Genomic DNA, 14,788 nt, shown 5'->3' with positions numbered 1-14,788 from the left:
ACTTGAACTCAGCTTCCTTTAATTCTGTCTTCCTGGATCTACCTTTGATATAGAGATCTGAGTCTGTTACCTCATACCCTAAGGTAGCTCTGGTGCTTGTTCCTACACAGAGTACCCTACTGCTTTGGAAGCTAGCTGACAGTGTGGCTGTCTGGCAGGAGGACCCTGTGCCTTCTGCACAGATCTGCTTCCAGGAGTCATTCTATCAGTTTGCAGCACCCTGCTGTGTTCAGGGCTATCGCTGTCCAGACCCACCTTTTTGCCCCCTGTATGCTTTCATCAGCCCCCTGCACAACACTTAAACATATTCCTAAGTACATCTTGAGGTTTCAGATTCCCAGAGTGCCTCTCAGTGGTGGAAGCAACGGATGACCTCCCCTCCACCCCAGTTAAATTTCTAAGTACTCTTGGGGAAATTCCCGCAATTTCTTTCTCTAGACAAGGAACATGGGAGGACGTCGTTTGTGGATCCAAAGAGTGCTCACACCATATTTCAAGGGAAACCCATAACCATGTGGTTCTTACTGAGGGTGGTGCAAACTGCCTGAACATATTCCTTCATCGAAGCAGCTTTCCAGGCTTCCACCTGGCCACGAATGACAGACCTGTACACACAGCAAAAACCGACTGGATGAGATATTATGGTGCTGAGTAGCACCATTTTGTTGCTAATATGAGAATGAAGCAAAATGCATTATTTTATTGAATAAAATTTCCCCTGTATCACAGGGGAAGCTAATTTTATTAGCTCTTTTTATGGGAACAAACATCATCACCCTGGTTGGGGAGGACGGGAGCAGGGGGTAAAGGAGTGGAATCACATTTTGTCATCCGTGTGCTTTAGTGGAGGCTGCCAACATGTTTTAATTGGTAATTACTTACCAGGAGAGTTCTCCAGATCCTGCAGAACACAGCTCTTGGTTCATAAGTAATTTAGTGATTTCAAAAGACATGCTCAGCTACAATAAATATTGTTCATGTAGTTTTGGTATGGGTAGGTCCCCGGTGTCCAAAACATCAGAGTGTTCAGTAACTTCAAAAAAACCTGTTTCTTGGGGCGCCTGGGTGGCTCAGTTGGTTAAGCGTTCGACTCTTGGTTTTGGCTCCGGCCATGATCTCACGACCTCATGGTCTGAGCCCACGTGGGGCTCTGCACTGATAGCAGGGGGTCTGCTTGGGATCTTCTCTGTCCTTCTCTCTCTGCCCCACCCGAGCTCATGTGCTCTCTCCCTCTCTCTCTCAAAATAAATAAATAAACTTAAAAAAAGAAAAAAAGCTCTTTCTTTGTTTTCGTCTGTGAAAATCCAAAGACTCCTTAGGTAGACATTGCACATTAGGATTCAGAAGGAAAGGAGTCCAAATCTGGTTGGATAATTCAAATACTAGTTCTACCTATGATTCTTAAGCTTTACTTGTGGCTTTATTTAGCTTTTAGATCAGCATAACCACGAGATACCAACCGCCACCGCCTTCCTCAGGCAGGGTTGCCCCAGTTAGATGTAGCCAACTCCTGATAGCTCATTGCTAGCCCTGTCTCCACTTTTCGTTCAGGGCTGAGGTCTAGACAGCATTCCCAATGGACTGATTGCCCAGCGGTGCAGGAGTACGGTGTCTGTTGCTCTGCTTTTTGACAGCTAAGCACTCTGCCAAAGACAATCTCTGTTTTCTCAAGTCAGAAGTGGTCTTTGTGTTTGCTGGAATGAGAGGTGGTCTCTGCGTTTTGTTGCTGCCATGCTATGATTTTTCCCATTAGCAAGAGGCCAAGGCCAACACTAAACAAAGTTGTGAAGCGGGCAAAATGTTTTGGTGTCCCCAGCGCCAACCCTTTTTCCCTCCTTGTGCCTCACTTGGAACCCCATCTCTCCTCCCAGCTGTCATCTGTGCTCAGCTATTGAGCCTTTCTCTGTCTTCCATGAGCCCCATACTGAACCCTGGTAGGATGCACACCTCAGTGTGCAATGAAACCATGAGCTTCTTCACCTAAGGTTACTGCTTTAAACCAGAGAGGAGAAAGATTGTAGCTCCTGTCCATAGGTTTATTTGCTTTGACCTGGGGTTTGAAAAAATTGCTGCCTATTTCCCCCTATTGTTTTCTACTTCCATCTTGTAGTTACCTGTTTCCCTATATTATTATCCCCCTCTAATCTACTTCCTTCATCTTGTTATTTGCTTCCCATCTTGTTGTCTATTTCCTCCTTCCTTTTGTAATCTGCTTTTCTCATTTGATCTGTTTCCCCCTCTCCTTGACTCCTTCCCCCTCTCCTTGTCTATTTCTCTATCTCCTTGTGTGCTCCTCCCATCTTTTTGTCTACTCCCCTTATCTTTTTATCCATTTCTCCCGTCTCTGCATCCCTCATTGTATTATGTTCTTGGCTCCTGTAAACCTTTGAGCTTGCGACCTGCTTTAAACCATCTCTTCTTGAAAAAAATTTCAGAGGATTGTTGCAGGCAGTGAACCTACTCTGTGTGATGCTATAATGGTGGTTACATGTCATACATTTGTCCAAACCCATAGAAAATGCCTCACGCCAACAGTGAAACTAATGTAAACTGTAGACTGTGAAAATGATGCATCAAGGTAGATTCATCAATTACAATAACAAATGCACCATTTTGGTGGGGGATGTTGATAGTAGGGGAGGTTATACATTTGTGGGCAGAGGGGTATATGGAACTCTCTGTACCCTGCTGCTCCGTTTTTGCAGAACCTAAGTTTTGAACCTAAGACAACTCTAAAAAATAAAGTCTATTTAGGAAAAGGAACATCAGGAGTTAGCAAAAATGGGTGGGAGATAGAAGGCAGGGAGAGTCTGGCGTGTTCCTGGCCTCCTAGGGATGGGCCTAAGCACCTTTGCACCTGCTTATCTAAGCATCCCCTTGTGGTGGTCCACGAGGGACTCCTGGCATAGGACAGGGTTAGAAAGAATGAGGTGCTACATTCAGGAATTTAGGCCCTATGAAGGCATCAGAAGTGGAGTGGTAATGTTTTCCTCGCTTTGCCCCCTGTCCCTTCCATCCTCACCTGCTTTCCCACAAGGAAGAGGCTGAAGGTCTACCAATCAAAAGTCTGGTAACCCTGGCCGGTTCTGGCTGTGACATACATTTAGGGAACAGAGGTCCCAGGGCATGGCTGGTGGCTTCCCTTGGGTGGACTCTGAAGATGGGGCTCCATCAAGGACATTATTGCACCACTGGGCTTGAGCTAGCACAGAGGGATGGGAGCCCAGAAGTTGCAGATCTAAACCAAATGACCCTGGGCAGAGTTGGGCAGAGTAAGGCTTCAGGGTCAAGACTGTATGAATGGAAATACTCCATTACTTGCTCGCTATGTGACCTTCAGCTAGTCACTTTACCTTTTTCTACCTCACTTTCAGAATCTGTAAAATGGGGATAATAATAAAATCTATCTCCTGAGGTCATGAGATAGATCAGATGAGATGATATATATATCATATAGTGCCCAGCACATAGGAAGCACTCAAGCAATATGAATCTTTAGAAGGAAGATTTGCTTTTGGTAGAAGCCTCTGGAATGTGGCCTGGGGATTCTCTTAGTCACTCTCTGCTGTAGTTATGTTGGTAGTTTCAGCCAAAATCCATTTAGGTAGGGGTGCCTGGGTGGCTCAGTTGGTTGAGCATCTGACTCTTGGTTTTGGCTCATTTCATGATCTCACAGTTCATAAGTTCGAGCCCCATATCAGGCTCTGCGCTGACAGCAGAGTCTGCTTAGGATTCTTTCTCTCTCCCTCTCTCTCTCAAAATAAATAAATAAAAACTTAAAAACCTGAATTCATTTAGGAAAATGAGTAGATGTTTTGCCACCTGTTTGCTATTCAGAATTTTTAAAGGAAAACTTATACTAATGTTAGCCTTTTCTCCCAAACCTAGATCTCAGTGTTGATCAGATGTAGTAGGTTTTCGTCAAGGTTTTAGAGCTGGTTTCTACCTCAAGCTCCTGAAAGTCCCATATCCCTGAAAGAACGTTCCCTCATCTCCTACAGGTCCAGTGTAAAGACTACCTTGTGTGACCACAGTGGGATGCCAGATGGGGCAAATGAAGCATAACTAGTTCCTACTGAGCAGTCTCGGAGCCAGATGGGAGCAGGGGCTCTCCAGGTCATCTGGGCCACCCCTTTGCCTTTGGGACCACAGATGCCTCCCCTACATCAGACTGCATGCCAGAGATAGGGACTACAGGATTTCATTGCAGAGAAGAGGGGCTCCAGATTGAGCATTTTTGTTTGTAAACACATTGGTTGAAGTGCTTGACATGTATCACGCTAACCTTAAGGATGAAAGAGAAAACACATTCTGAATCTTAGGGAGTGGTAACTAAGATTTGGTCTCCCTTTGCAGATTGCCCCAGGCTACTACGAATTTACTTTTAGTTGTCCAAATTAAATTAGCAAGTAATTAAGTCATGCAAGCAAAAGCTGCTTTCACATGATTATGAGACCCTTAAAACTATCCAGGTTGACTTTGCAGGGAAAAGAGCCTCTTTCCTGGTTTCTTCCTTCCTCCCCATAATGGGACATTGGAGTCCACGTATTGTTGAGATTGTGAAAAACTGAACCGCTAAGAAGTTCAAGCTCGAAGAGTATAAATCTGTTTCCTGGATGCCCCTCCCAAGGATCTGTAGAAAAAGTGAATCTGCTTCTCCTCTCCCCACCCCCCCACCCCCGGGGGAATTGGGATCAGCTCCAGTAAGATGGGAGGGGTGGCCTTAACCAAAAGCCATTTCCTGTCCCGGTCCCACCCGCAGCCTGCTCTGACCCGCTGGGTGGCAACGTGGAGCTGGAGCCCCTAAGTGCTGTACCTCTCCCTGGGCAGCAAGATGGGCCACGCTGGTCACGTCTCCCTGGACAAAGCTGAAATAAATCACACACCAGCCCCTGCTTAAGATCTGATGAAATTCTCCATTTCCGTTCCAAATTGAATTCCTCCCGAAGGATTGGAGCAGCTCTTGAGAGTAATGAAGGCACTCCTTCCTCCTCTGCTAGAAGCATGTTTTACATTAACAGACACAGCCTTCTAATCTGGATGGAGAGGTAGCTTTTAGGAACAGTCCTGGGAAGCTGTTTTCAGGCCAGAAATGATATTTTTAATCTCGAGGGGCAAGGCAGCAGACATCCACCACCACGTGGCCTCTGTCGGGAGCAGCCCCGCTGGTGGTCTCCTGGGAAAGAATGGGAACACGTGTCCTGCTGTCGCTCTGTGCCGCCCCCCTCCTCTGCCCCCTGTCCTCCTCCGACCACTTGTAGCAAGGGAGAATTTATGATACAACCCAGGAGGCTTCTGGTTTTTGAGAGTTGGAAGTATTACTTTTCTGCCCATCTCTTATTTGGGAAAAGTGATAAACTCTGTGAATTTAAAAAGAAAACAGTTTTTAGGATGAAGATGTCATTGAAGTGATTATCTTCATCCTTTGCAGTGATGAATCGACAATTTGGCATATGGTAGAGGCAGCTGACACAGGCCCTTTTAGGGGGAAACAAGACAACCTGTTTTCAAATGGGCCTTGTCAGAGTGAAGACGGATGACCCACTGGCTGATCAGGACCATGAATAAGGTTCTGAGAATGCGGGAATGTGTGAGGAGCCCAGGGGTGAAACTTATAAATCAAGGTTAAGGTAGAAGTAGAAAATTCTAAACATCCATCCTGTTTTGAAGGTGGGCAGGAAGTAGATTATCTGCCGGTAAAGGAGTATTTAATATTACTCCTTAAAGTGAGTTTAAGAGCATTATACTTTTCCTCACTCACTGTTGAAAAAAAAACAACAGGGTAAAAATTGTACGTAACACGAGCAATTCTGACATTTAGGGTCGAGAGGAGGAAATTCTCCTTAAAAGTAAATTCTATTGGTCCTTTTGTGTCAGAATTTTGTTAATAACCCTTGAGAAAGATTATCAAAACCTTACTCCATTTTTAATCCATGTTTTAAATTTAGTTTTAAGAAAGAAGCCATTTCCTTCATAGGGAAGTACCACCCCAGAGTCGCCCACAGTTAAAAAGCCAAGCTCAGAGTGCAGACTCCACTGCAGCAGGATTTGGGGTCTGGTTCTCAACTGCAAAATTGCTTTTCAGGGAGAAGGTCATGTTTTCCACTGATAATAGGGTCACTTATATCAAATGAAACACCCTTCCTTCCGACCCAGGAGGATGTTTAAGCTTTGATCTTTCTCCGAAGACAGTAGGAAATCCATTTATTCCTGGCTAGGAAGAAGGGCCTGGGGATGGGAAGTGGGAACGTAGGATTCCAGCCACGCCGGTCCCGTCCTGAGCCCGGCCAAGACGCACGGAGGCTAGGCCGGGTGGAGTCTCCAGAGCACTGGCAGGTGGGGAGGGAGGTCTGGCGGAGACAACAAAGGCCCTAGGAGGGAAAAGATTAAAGGGCAGGAAAGCGCACAGCCACCCCTCACCCCCCACGCAGCTGCTTTTGTGCATTCCTTCAGGCTCTCTAGACTTTGATATTTGCATAAATGGGCCTTGGCTGGACTTCCACGTTGGGACAGAACAGCGAGCCATCACCAAGGACAGGGCAGGCATTTTCTTCGTGGACAGTCTGGCCGTGACTTCACAGTCATCAGCTTGTGTAACCTTCGTGGGTTGAGTGGACGGGTCAGTCGTCCAGTCTCTGTAACTACGTGCGCACCGTCTGTGTCTCTGGCCAGCAGACCCTTCCAATGCAGACTCCTCTTTGAGCCTGTTTACAAGGCCTGCAGTTACTTCTGTTTTGTTTTAGCCAAAAGGGCCAAGCGCTGCCAGCAGTATGTCTGGAATGTTATTTACTTGGTACATTTCTGTGGCTTTCCTTTGTAGCGCTGCACATGCCAGAGCAAGGGGTCATTTACTCGAAAATGCCAGGTTTCACAGTTTGTCTTCTCTATGGGGTGACTTTCTCAGTAAGAAGGTTAGCTCCTGTGCCTGTCAGTTCCTTCCTCCCTTGCTTCCATCGGCCCTCCTGTCCTCCCTTCTTCCCTGCCTTCCTTTTTTGTTTTCTGACTTTGTCCTCTGAACTACTGCTGGTGGCTGCTGCATTGCCCCCCTCCCCCACCCGCCGCATCCTAAATGCCCCAACCACACGTTTTAATTCCTGGGGTTTCTGGTGGACTCTGCTGAGGGCCTGGCAGACACTTCATTTGCGTGCTTGCCCTGTTATTATTTCACATGAAAGCTGTCTATTTTGGCACACGTGGCTCCTACGATTTCAGTGGAGCTCTCCGAGCTGAATGGGCGATGTTGTGCAAGGGAAATACAGGTGGGGTTTTCTCTACTGGTGGCCGTGGGGGCGGAGGACAAATCTGCGAGCAGTCCCGGCTTGTGCAGAGCCGGCGTGGTAGCAAACAAATGGCTTTTGAAGGAGGGAACCCGTGTGTACAGTTTCTTAATTTGGGAGGTTTCCCAACTGTTCTTGTCCAAATGAAGGAGGAGGGATTTTTTTTTTTTTTTAAAGCAAATTCTTCATTAATAAAAGTGTAAACAAGTCCTGGATAAATGAAAAATGTGGAAGGTGGAAGCAGAGGAGGTTTTCTATCTGCCTCTTCTTTTTTTCAGCCTCCCTTCCTCCCATTTGTCTATGCAATCTAATCATGGTATTTGGGGTTTTAAAACAAGGTATGGAAAATGAGATTAGATAAATCTCCCCAGCTGGGGCCAGCCCTGGGGCCGTTCGCACACCTGGGAGTGTTGGCTCCCCCCACCCCCTGCCTAATTTTGTTATGTCATGTGAATGTATAAGCAGCTACAGATAGGAGATGATACCTTTGAAAATCTTTGCCTTGCAGAGACTGCGCCTTCATCTGAGTCTCTCAGAAACCTCACCCATCCACGGCACCTGTTGGTGTGTTAACTCCATGACCAGCCCCAGTCCGAAATGGAAAATTTTTGCTTCCATTCTTCTGGGCCTTTCCTGTCCTTCTGCATGACTTCTCAATTTGCGTGTAAGCTGCTCGGATTTTTGGCTGAAGGGGCTTCTTTGATCACTCTCTTGACAGCATGGGCTTCACAGTCTCACACCTGCTCTTCTTTTACAGTCCAGATTTCAGAGTAAATGCTTCCATTGCCTTGTAATTTCTTCGGCATAAAACTTTGGTGCAGGTTACTCATTACAGGTAATAGCCGTTGGGTGACGGAGACGACTGCTTGGCACAAACGGCCACCTGAACCGCTGCCAGAAACGTAAACTGCCACTTTATTTGTTTCTGAAAGCATCTAAGCTGCAAGCCTATCCGTCATGATCTGGCATGCACATGATAATAACAGGCTCGCCAGGCTGAGAAAGCCGCCCCATGGGGCAACCACGAGGGCAGGCTCTAACAAGACTCCGTGTGTTTTCTCCCCCATTATCCACAGCCCACACATCATCTTCCTCTCTCAGAGCGTCTTGACGGGAAACAGCCATCTCTGTGGGACCCGTCTCTGCCATGAAATCGCTCACGCCTGGTTTGGCCTAGCCATTGGGGCCCGGGACTGGACGGAGGAGTGGCTGAGTGAAGGGTTCGCCACTCACTTGGAAGATGTGTTCTGGGCCAAAGCACAGCAGGTAGGTTTACAGTGACCCTAAGCATTTCCCCACCCAGAGTCAGATTCTCTTCACAGGCATCTGTTCATTCAACAGATATGTAGAGGGCTTATTGTGCACCAGGACTGTGCTGCTTGCTGGGGAGAGAGCTGTGTAAACAGAGAAAAGTCCCTGAGCCCTGGGGGTTCTCAATGCAGGGATAGGAGAGAGAATGGGGAAACAGACAAACACATCTGTAACACGTCAGGTGGTGAGGACTGGAAGGCAGATGAAGCTGGAGAGAGTGGTGGGAAGCTGAGTTTTAGAAGGCACTAGAGGGCTCTCTGATAGTGGACATTTGAGCAGAGACTAGGAGCTCAGGTCAGGCTGTGGCATACCCAGGCACTCCCTTGTGGTTATGGTTGTGGTGATGTTGACTGTGTATGGTTTTGGTTCTTTACTAATAAGATAAAAATTTAAATCGGGAGTTGTCATCTCAGATGTCTGCTGGCAACTAATGAAGACTGAAACGTGGCTGGTGTAATAGGTTAGGGAGCAGTGAGGACTCAGGCCAACTGGGAGCTGTGCATCAGTGAGGGCCAGTTGTCATCATGTGGACGGGAGGGCTCGGGGGAGCCTGGACTCGTAGTTGTTTAAAGGAAGTTCGCAATCTGGATTTTTATGTGAAATTTAGTAATTTAAAGAATACTATGCCAAGCAAACATACCCAGAGGTATGGGCAACACTTTCCCAGTTTACAACCTCTGCTTTAAAGAATTGGATGCCAGTGCTAATGAGGATATGGCAGCTAAACTGGTTCCTGCTTATGTTTTAGTTCCGAATATTTGGTCACTTCTCTTCCCTGTCATCCCCACCCCTTACATGCTTACTGGACTAGTTAACATTTTCTGAAATCTTCAAGTTTGTGCATACCTGTGTGGTTTTGTTCGAGTTCCTTCTGCCTGTTGAAATCCTGTTTATTTTTCACTAACCAGCTCAAGATCACCTACTCTGAATAACCCAGACTGATCAGTCCACTCACAATCCAATACTTACTCTTCTAGAAGCTTGGAACTCCCCCAGTATTTGGTACCTGCCTCTTTTTCCCTCACTTTTTTCTTTTTCCCTCGAACCTCTCAACTAGACTGTGACCTCTTCCCGAACGAAGCTACATCTTACTCGCCCTCCCACCCTCTCTGCCCCTTGGCCTGCAGCATGCACCCTGTGTCCCCTGCCACACAGTGAAGAGCAGCCACGTGGCAGGTTTGGGAAAGGCAGCTGGGTTTGGAGTCAGACCAGGTATGGAATCCCACCTCTGCTGTTCACCAGCTCTGTAAGTGTGGGTAGTTTATGTAGCCTCCCTGAGCCTCAGTTTCCTCATTTGGAAAATGGGTATAAGAATAAACATTTGCACTGTGAATGGGAAAATTATGAATGACACATGGAGCTTGTGCAAGAAATACCAGTTCTCCTTTTCTGCTCTCATTCTCTTTGTATTTTCCACCATCTGACGCACAGTAGACATTTAGCAAGGGTTAAATAGGCTAATATCAATGAGTCTCTATCAACATCCCTTTTCTCAGGTGCTTCTGTCCTGAGACAATCAGATTTGTGCTATTCTTGATAAGTGTGAAATTTATTTCAGGCATGTAATGATGATCTCTCTGTTCATCATCTCCATCCCCATGAAGCGCTCCTCCTTTGGCTTTGCCCCTGCCCATAGTTCCAGGGGATCACGCCTGAGTCTCATCGCATGGGTCCTGCCTCTTACTGCCCTGAATATGTCCATCTCCACTAACAGAGACATGAAGCCAGTCTGGCCTCATCTCACAGCTGCATACCTTCTGTGTGTCCATCTGTGCTAGACCTGTAGAGATAATAGGATGGGTAAGACACAACCCTGCTCTGAAAGAGGTCATAGTTGAACTGTGAAGATAAGAAAAGCACACAGCAGACAACAAGTTAGAAGAGAGAGGTAAACACTGAATATTGTATGGCTTCAAAGGTGGGAGAGGTCAGGTCTGAGCTGATCCAGAAAGTCTTCTTGGAGGAGGTGACTTCTGACATGGGCCTCAAAGGGAAAGCAGGAGTTGAGGATTCTTTATCCCTCCTTTCCCCTTAACCTGGCGCAGGAGACAACCCACCTCATCACCCTTTACTGTCTGGGCAATAACTCTTCTATACGTGAAAACGCTTTGGTCTGAAATAAAGTGGCCATTCCGGATTTTAGCACAAAGTTTGGAAACATTTCCAGAGCACATGGGTCACTCTAGCTCCTTCCTTGAAGGGAGGTCTGAGTGTGTGCAGCAGACCTCCCAAGCATGAGAGGAGGGCTCTTTGGGGCAGGGAAGGGTGCACTGGCTCACAGGACTCTTCTGGCCAGCAGTGGATGTCACCAGGGAAGATGTCATGAGGCACACTGGCCACTTGGCTGCCCAGATGACTGTGCTGTGCAGCACTGAACATTAGCAAGCGGGGCAAAGTGGGGAGGGGGAAGTCACTGAATGAGGAGATAGAAAGTGGCATTCCATAGGGAGAAGTGAATTGAGTTAGCTGCAAGATTGTATCATATAACTTGTCATCAACCCTGATAAAAATCTAAACTCCTTCACAGGTGTCTTAGCTCAGGCTGCCATAACACAATGCCACAGGCTGCGAGGCTTAAACAACACTTGTTTTCTCATAGTTCTGGGGGCTAAAAATCCAAGATCAATGTGCTGACAGGCTTGGGTTCTGGGGAGACCTTTCTCTCCTAGCTTGGTGATGGTCACCTCTCAGTATGTCCTTCCATGGCCTCTCCTCTGCATATGTGGAGAGAGAGCTCTGGCGTGTCTTCCTCTACTTGTAAGGACCCCATTCCTGTTGGACCAGGGCCCATCCTAATAACTTCATTAACCTTAATTACCTACTTAAAGGTCCTGTCTCCAAATAGAGTCACATTGGGGGTTAGGGCTTCAACATACGAATTTTCCATAGCAACAGAGCACACAGAACCTATTGATCATCTGGCCTCTGCTGGCTACTTGGCACCTCTGTCCCTCCCCAATAATAGCGTGCTCCCAGCCTGACCATATCCTTCACCATTCTGTAAATACATCACACTCTTTCTAGGCCCCATGAACCTTGCACATGCTTTCCCTCTGCCTGAAATTCCTCCTCCCCTGGCTGACTCCTCCTGTCCCTGGGGACCAGCACAGGCCCCAGCACCTCCTCAGGAAAGCCTTCTGACTCACCTGGCTGGCCAGAGGGCATCTAGATTCTTCCTTAATGTCTACCATGACTGCACTCTAATGGCTGGTGTTCTTATCAGTCTTCCTGGAGTACATGCTGTGTCCGTAATGTACCCAGGGCCTGGCAGAGACTCAGTAAATATCTGTTGAATGAACCATTAAGGCTCTTTAGTTTCCAGAAATGCCTGTTGATACTGACATTTCCCTCCCTAGTGGATGTTCTGCTGCCCTCCCTTACAGAGACTTTAGCCGCAGGGCCTCATGAGCACAGTGACAGCCGCCGATTCTCACTAGCAGGGCAGGGAGTGATGGTGCTCCCCTCCCCCAGACTCAGTCCAGGCAGTACACTCTTTCTGGTTATATGCAGACAGAATCATCTGGGCTGCATTAGCAGGCTCCACTGTAAACAGCCCTTAACAAAACTGAGGGCTGGGAAAAGTAGGAGGTAAATGGAGGGGACCTGCCCCACCCTGTGCATAAAGACAAAGCAGGAAAGGTCTGGATGGAATCAGACTGGAAATGGCCCCCTAGGGAAGCCTGCTCTCTTGGGGCCAGGGTTGTGTGAAGGGTGGGTCTAGGACCAGGGGGCGCCTTCCAAACAGCCAGGCCCAGCTCTGTCACCAGCAGAAGAGTGAGCAACTGGCTCTTTGAGGACCCGCCAGACCCCCTCTGCCCTCTGACTTTTCTGGTGGGGCACAAGGCACGGTGGAGAGACCATCACCCTGAAACTGAGCAAGCTGCTCCTTTGGGCAGCTGTGACCCACACGAGGACAACAGTGACCGTGTTTTGTGCACATGTGTTTGTGTGTCTGTGGCCCAAGCAGCTGGACCCCCATGAGACCCAGGAGCAGCAGGAGCTGAAGGCTTGTCTACGCTGGTGTCGTCTCCAGGACGAGGTGCGGAACTCCCCGGAGGAGATGCAGGTGTTGAGGTAAAGCGCCAGGTGATCTCTTTGCCTTCTCATCCTCTGCCTGCCACCTCCTTCCTTCTCTCCTTCCAGGCACCTCCTGGCCATCTGTGAAATCTGCTGCGTTTCCTTTTTAAATCAAATTGGGTTAGGTCACCACCACCCTCCCCATCCCAGGGATGTGATTGTTGTGTTTTGCGTCTTTCAGGGCTTTGCCTTCTGACATTTTCCTGGTGTCTCTGGCCAGGAAAAAACTAACACAAGGCCGTTTCCAGGACCAAATTCTTCATTTGATGTTCTAAGAGTCACTTTATGTGGTGGCTGAGGACTCAGACAAGGTTGGGGTCTGATGACCTGACAAAATAATTAATAAATAAATAAATAAATAAATAAATAAATAAATAAATAAATAATAAAAGCCAAAAAAAAAAAAAACCTTTAGGAAAAACTTGATTCCTAAGTGTTTAGTAATAACAGATGTTTGTGTCAATGGGGCCTTTTGTTTCCCGTCTTCCCAGCAGGAGGCCGCTCCCGTGCCTGGGGAAGATTCTACTCCTAGCTCCTGAGTTTTGTTTTCAGAGTGTGACTTGTAGCACTTACTTGTAGGATTACTTCTTGCGCTTTTTCCATTTTTGCCCCTCTCTGCTTTGCTCATTTCCTTCACTTCTCTAAATAGTTGTTATTCTGAAACCCGAAGCCTAGGCCCTAGGAACGCCACGATTGCTATGACAACAGAAGCTTTCATCCTGCTAGAGCCAAGCATGTGGAATCCTCAGTCTGACAGGTGGGAAGGCAGCCATCCAGCAATAGCCCCTCATTTTTGATGATGACCCTGAAGGCCAGTCCGCCTCCCCAGCAGGGCTGGCCTGAAATGGTTCAGTTGTTGTTTTTAAATGAACACCCCCACTCCACAGTGAGTGTCCACTGAGGCTAAGTCTGAGGGAAATGCACGGGGCCCAGCCTGACCCCAGGGAGGCTGGCTGGTGCTTTTGAGCAGCACTGCAGCCTGGGCGTGGCCACTCTTCCCACAGACAAGTCCCCCCAGCTCGCACGCAAACCTCTGCAGTCCGCTGACTCATCTATTGTTTAGGAGAGCCAGAGCCAAAGCCAGAGCCAGGAGCCCCGCGTCCCCCACCCAGCACCACTGTTTGTACACCTCTGCACTCAGCCAGTGGGACGGCTATACCTCCCATGGGACTGATATGGACAGCGTCCCTGATCTCGTGGAGCTTCGACTTAGCGGGACTCTGTCATATTCACAGCTAGTTATGCTGAGAAGTGTCACGAAGGGAAGGTGTCTCTGAGGACCATGAAGGCTTGAAGTAGGAAAGGGCCTGACATGCTGGTGCCGAGGGATGGTGGGGCCAGATGGGCAGAGAAAGGCAGGCAGGAGTCAGGTCAGCAAGCCTTACTCCAAGTGCCTGCAGCAGGGAAGGGTCATGATCTGTCTTGTGTTTTCAGTGCTGCTCTGGCAGTTGGGGGGGTGGGCTACAGGCAGCAGAAGGATGGCAAGGAGAAGGGTTAGAACCTGCAGTTATCCATGCAGGAGATCCTGGGGGTGGGGGGCAGATGCAAGGAATAGACCCATTTGAGACAGGTTTGGGTGGTGGAGCTGCCGGATCTTTGGTCATTGAATGTGGAGAAGAGGGAGATGGGAGTGTCCAGAATGATTCCAGGCTTTTGACTTGAGCAGCTGGGTAGACGGTGAGGCCATTTGGTGAGACAGCCGAGATACCGGAAAGAAAAATAAAAATCCTGAAGTTTGGGATGCCAAATAGATACTCAATATTGAGAACTCAGTGGGGTCTACAAGTCAGCAGCTCACTGGAGAGATTGGAACATTCAGACTATAAATACTTAAAACTGAGCACATTGAAATCACCAGGGAGAGAGGACGGCAAGGGAAGAGGTTGGAGGAAGGTGGGGAGCCAGCAGAGGAACTCTGGAAATCAGTGTGGAAGGGGGGTGGGGCATCGTAATGAACGTGAGTTGATGAAATGTGCTCCCAATTTATAAGCAGGCCAACCGCACACAGAGAAGTCATCACACACATGAGGAGAGCCTTATCTCTGCACTCCATGGGGCTGTGATCAACCCAGCCTCTGAGGGCCAAGAGCTTTTCCTGTGTGTGTAGAGCCGGGAGAAGAAAT

General features: G+C 48.0%; 1 protein-coding gene across 16 annotated transcripts in view; it reads left to right on the top strand.

The window, feature by feature from the left end:
* The window catches only part of AOPEP (aminopeptidase O (putative)), a 345,091-nt gene that overhangs the window by 182,307 nt on the left and 147,996 nt on the right, over nucleotides 1–14,788 (top strand). For all 16 annotated transcript variants that reach the window (XR_009251735.1, XR_009251737.1, XR_009251738.1 and 13 more), the window contains exons 6-7: nucleotides 8,354–8,543; nucleotides 12,556–12,662. Coding sequence is in view for 12 of the 16 variants with exons in the window: in XM_058695511.1 (XP_058551494.1) it covers nucleotides 8,354–8,543; nucleotides 12,556–12,662 (297 nt within the window). In the remaining 4 variants the exon portion in view is untranslated. The remainder of the gene's footprint in view (nucleotides 1–8,353; nucleotides 8,544–12,555; nucleotides 12,663–14,788) is intronic.

Source organism: Neofelis nebulosa, chromosome 12, assembly GCF_028018385.1.
Source record: "Neofelis nebulosa isolate mNeoNeb1 chromosome 12, mNeoNeb1.pri, whole genome shotgun sequence".
NCBI classification, from domain to species: Eukaryota; Metazoa; Chordata; class Mammalia; order Carnivora; family Felidae; genus Neofelis; species Neofelis nebulosa.
This window is presented reverse-complemented; position numbering and strand designations above follow the sequence as displayed.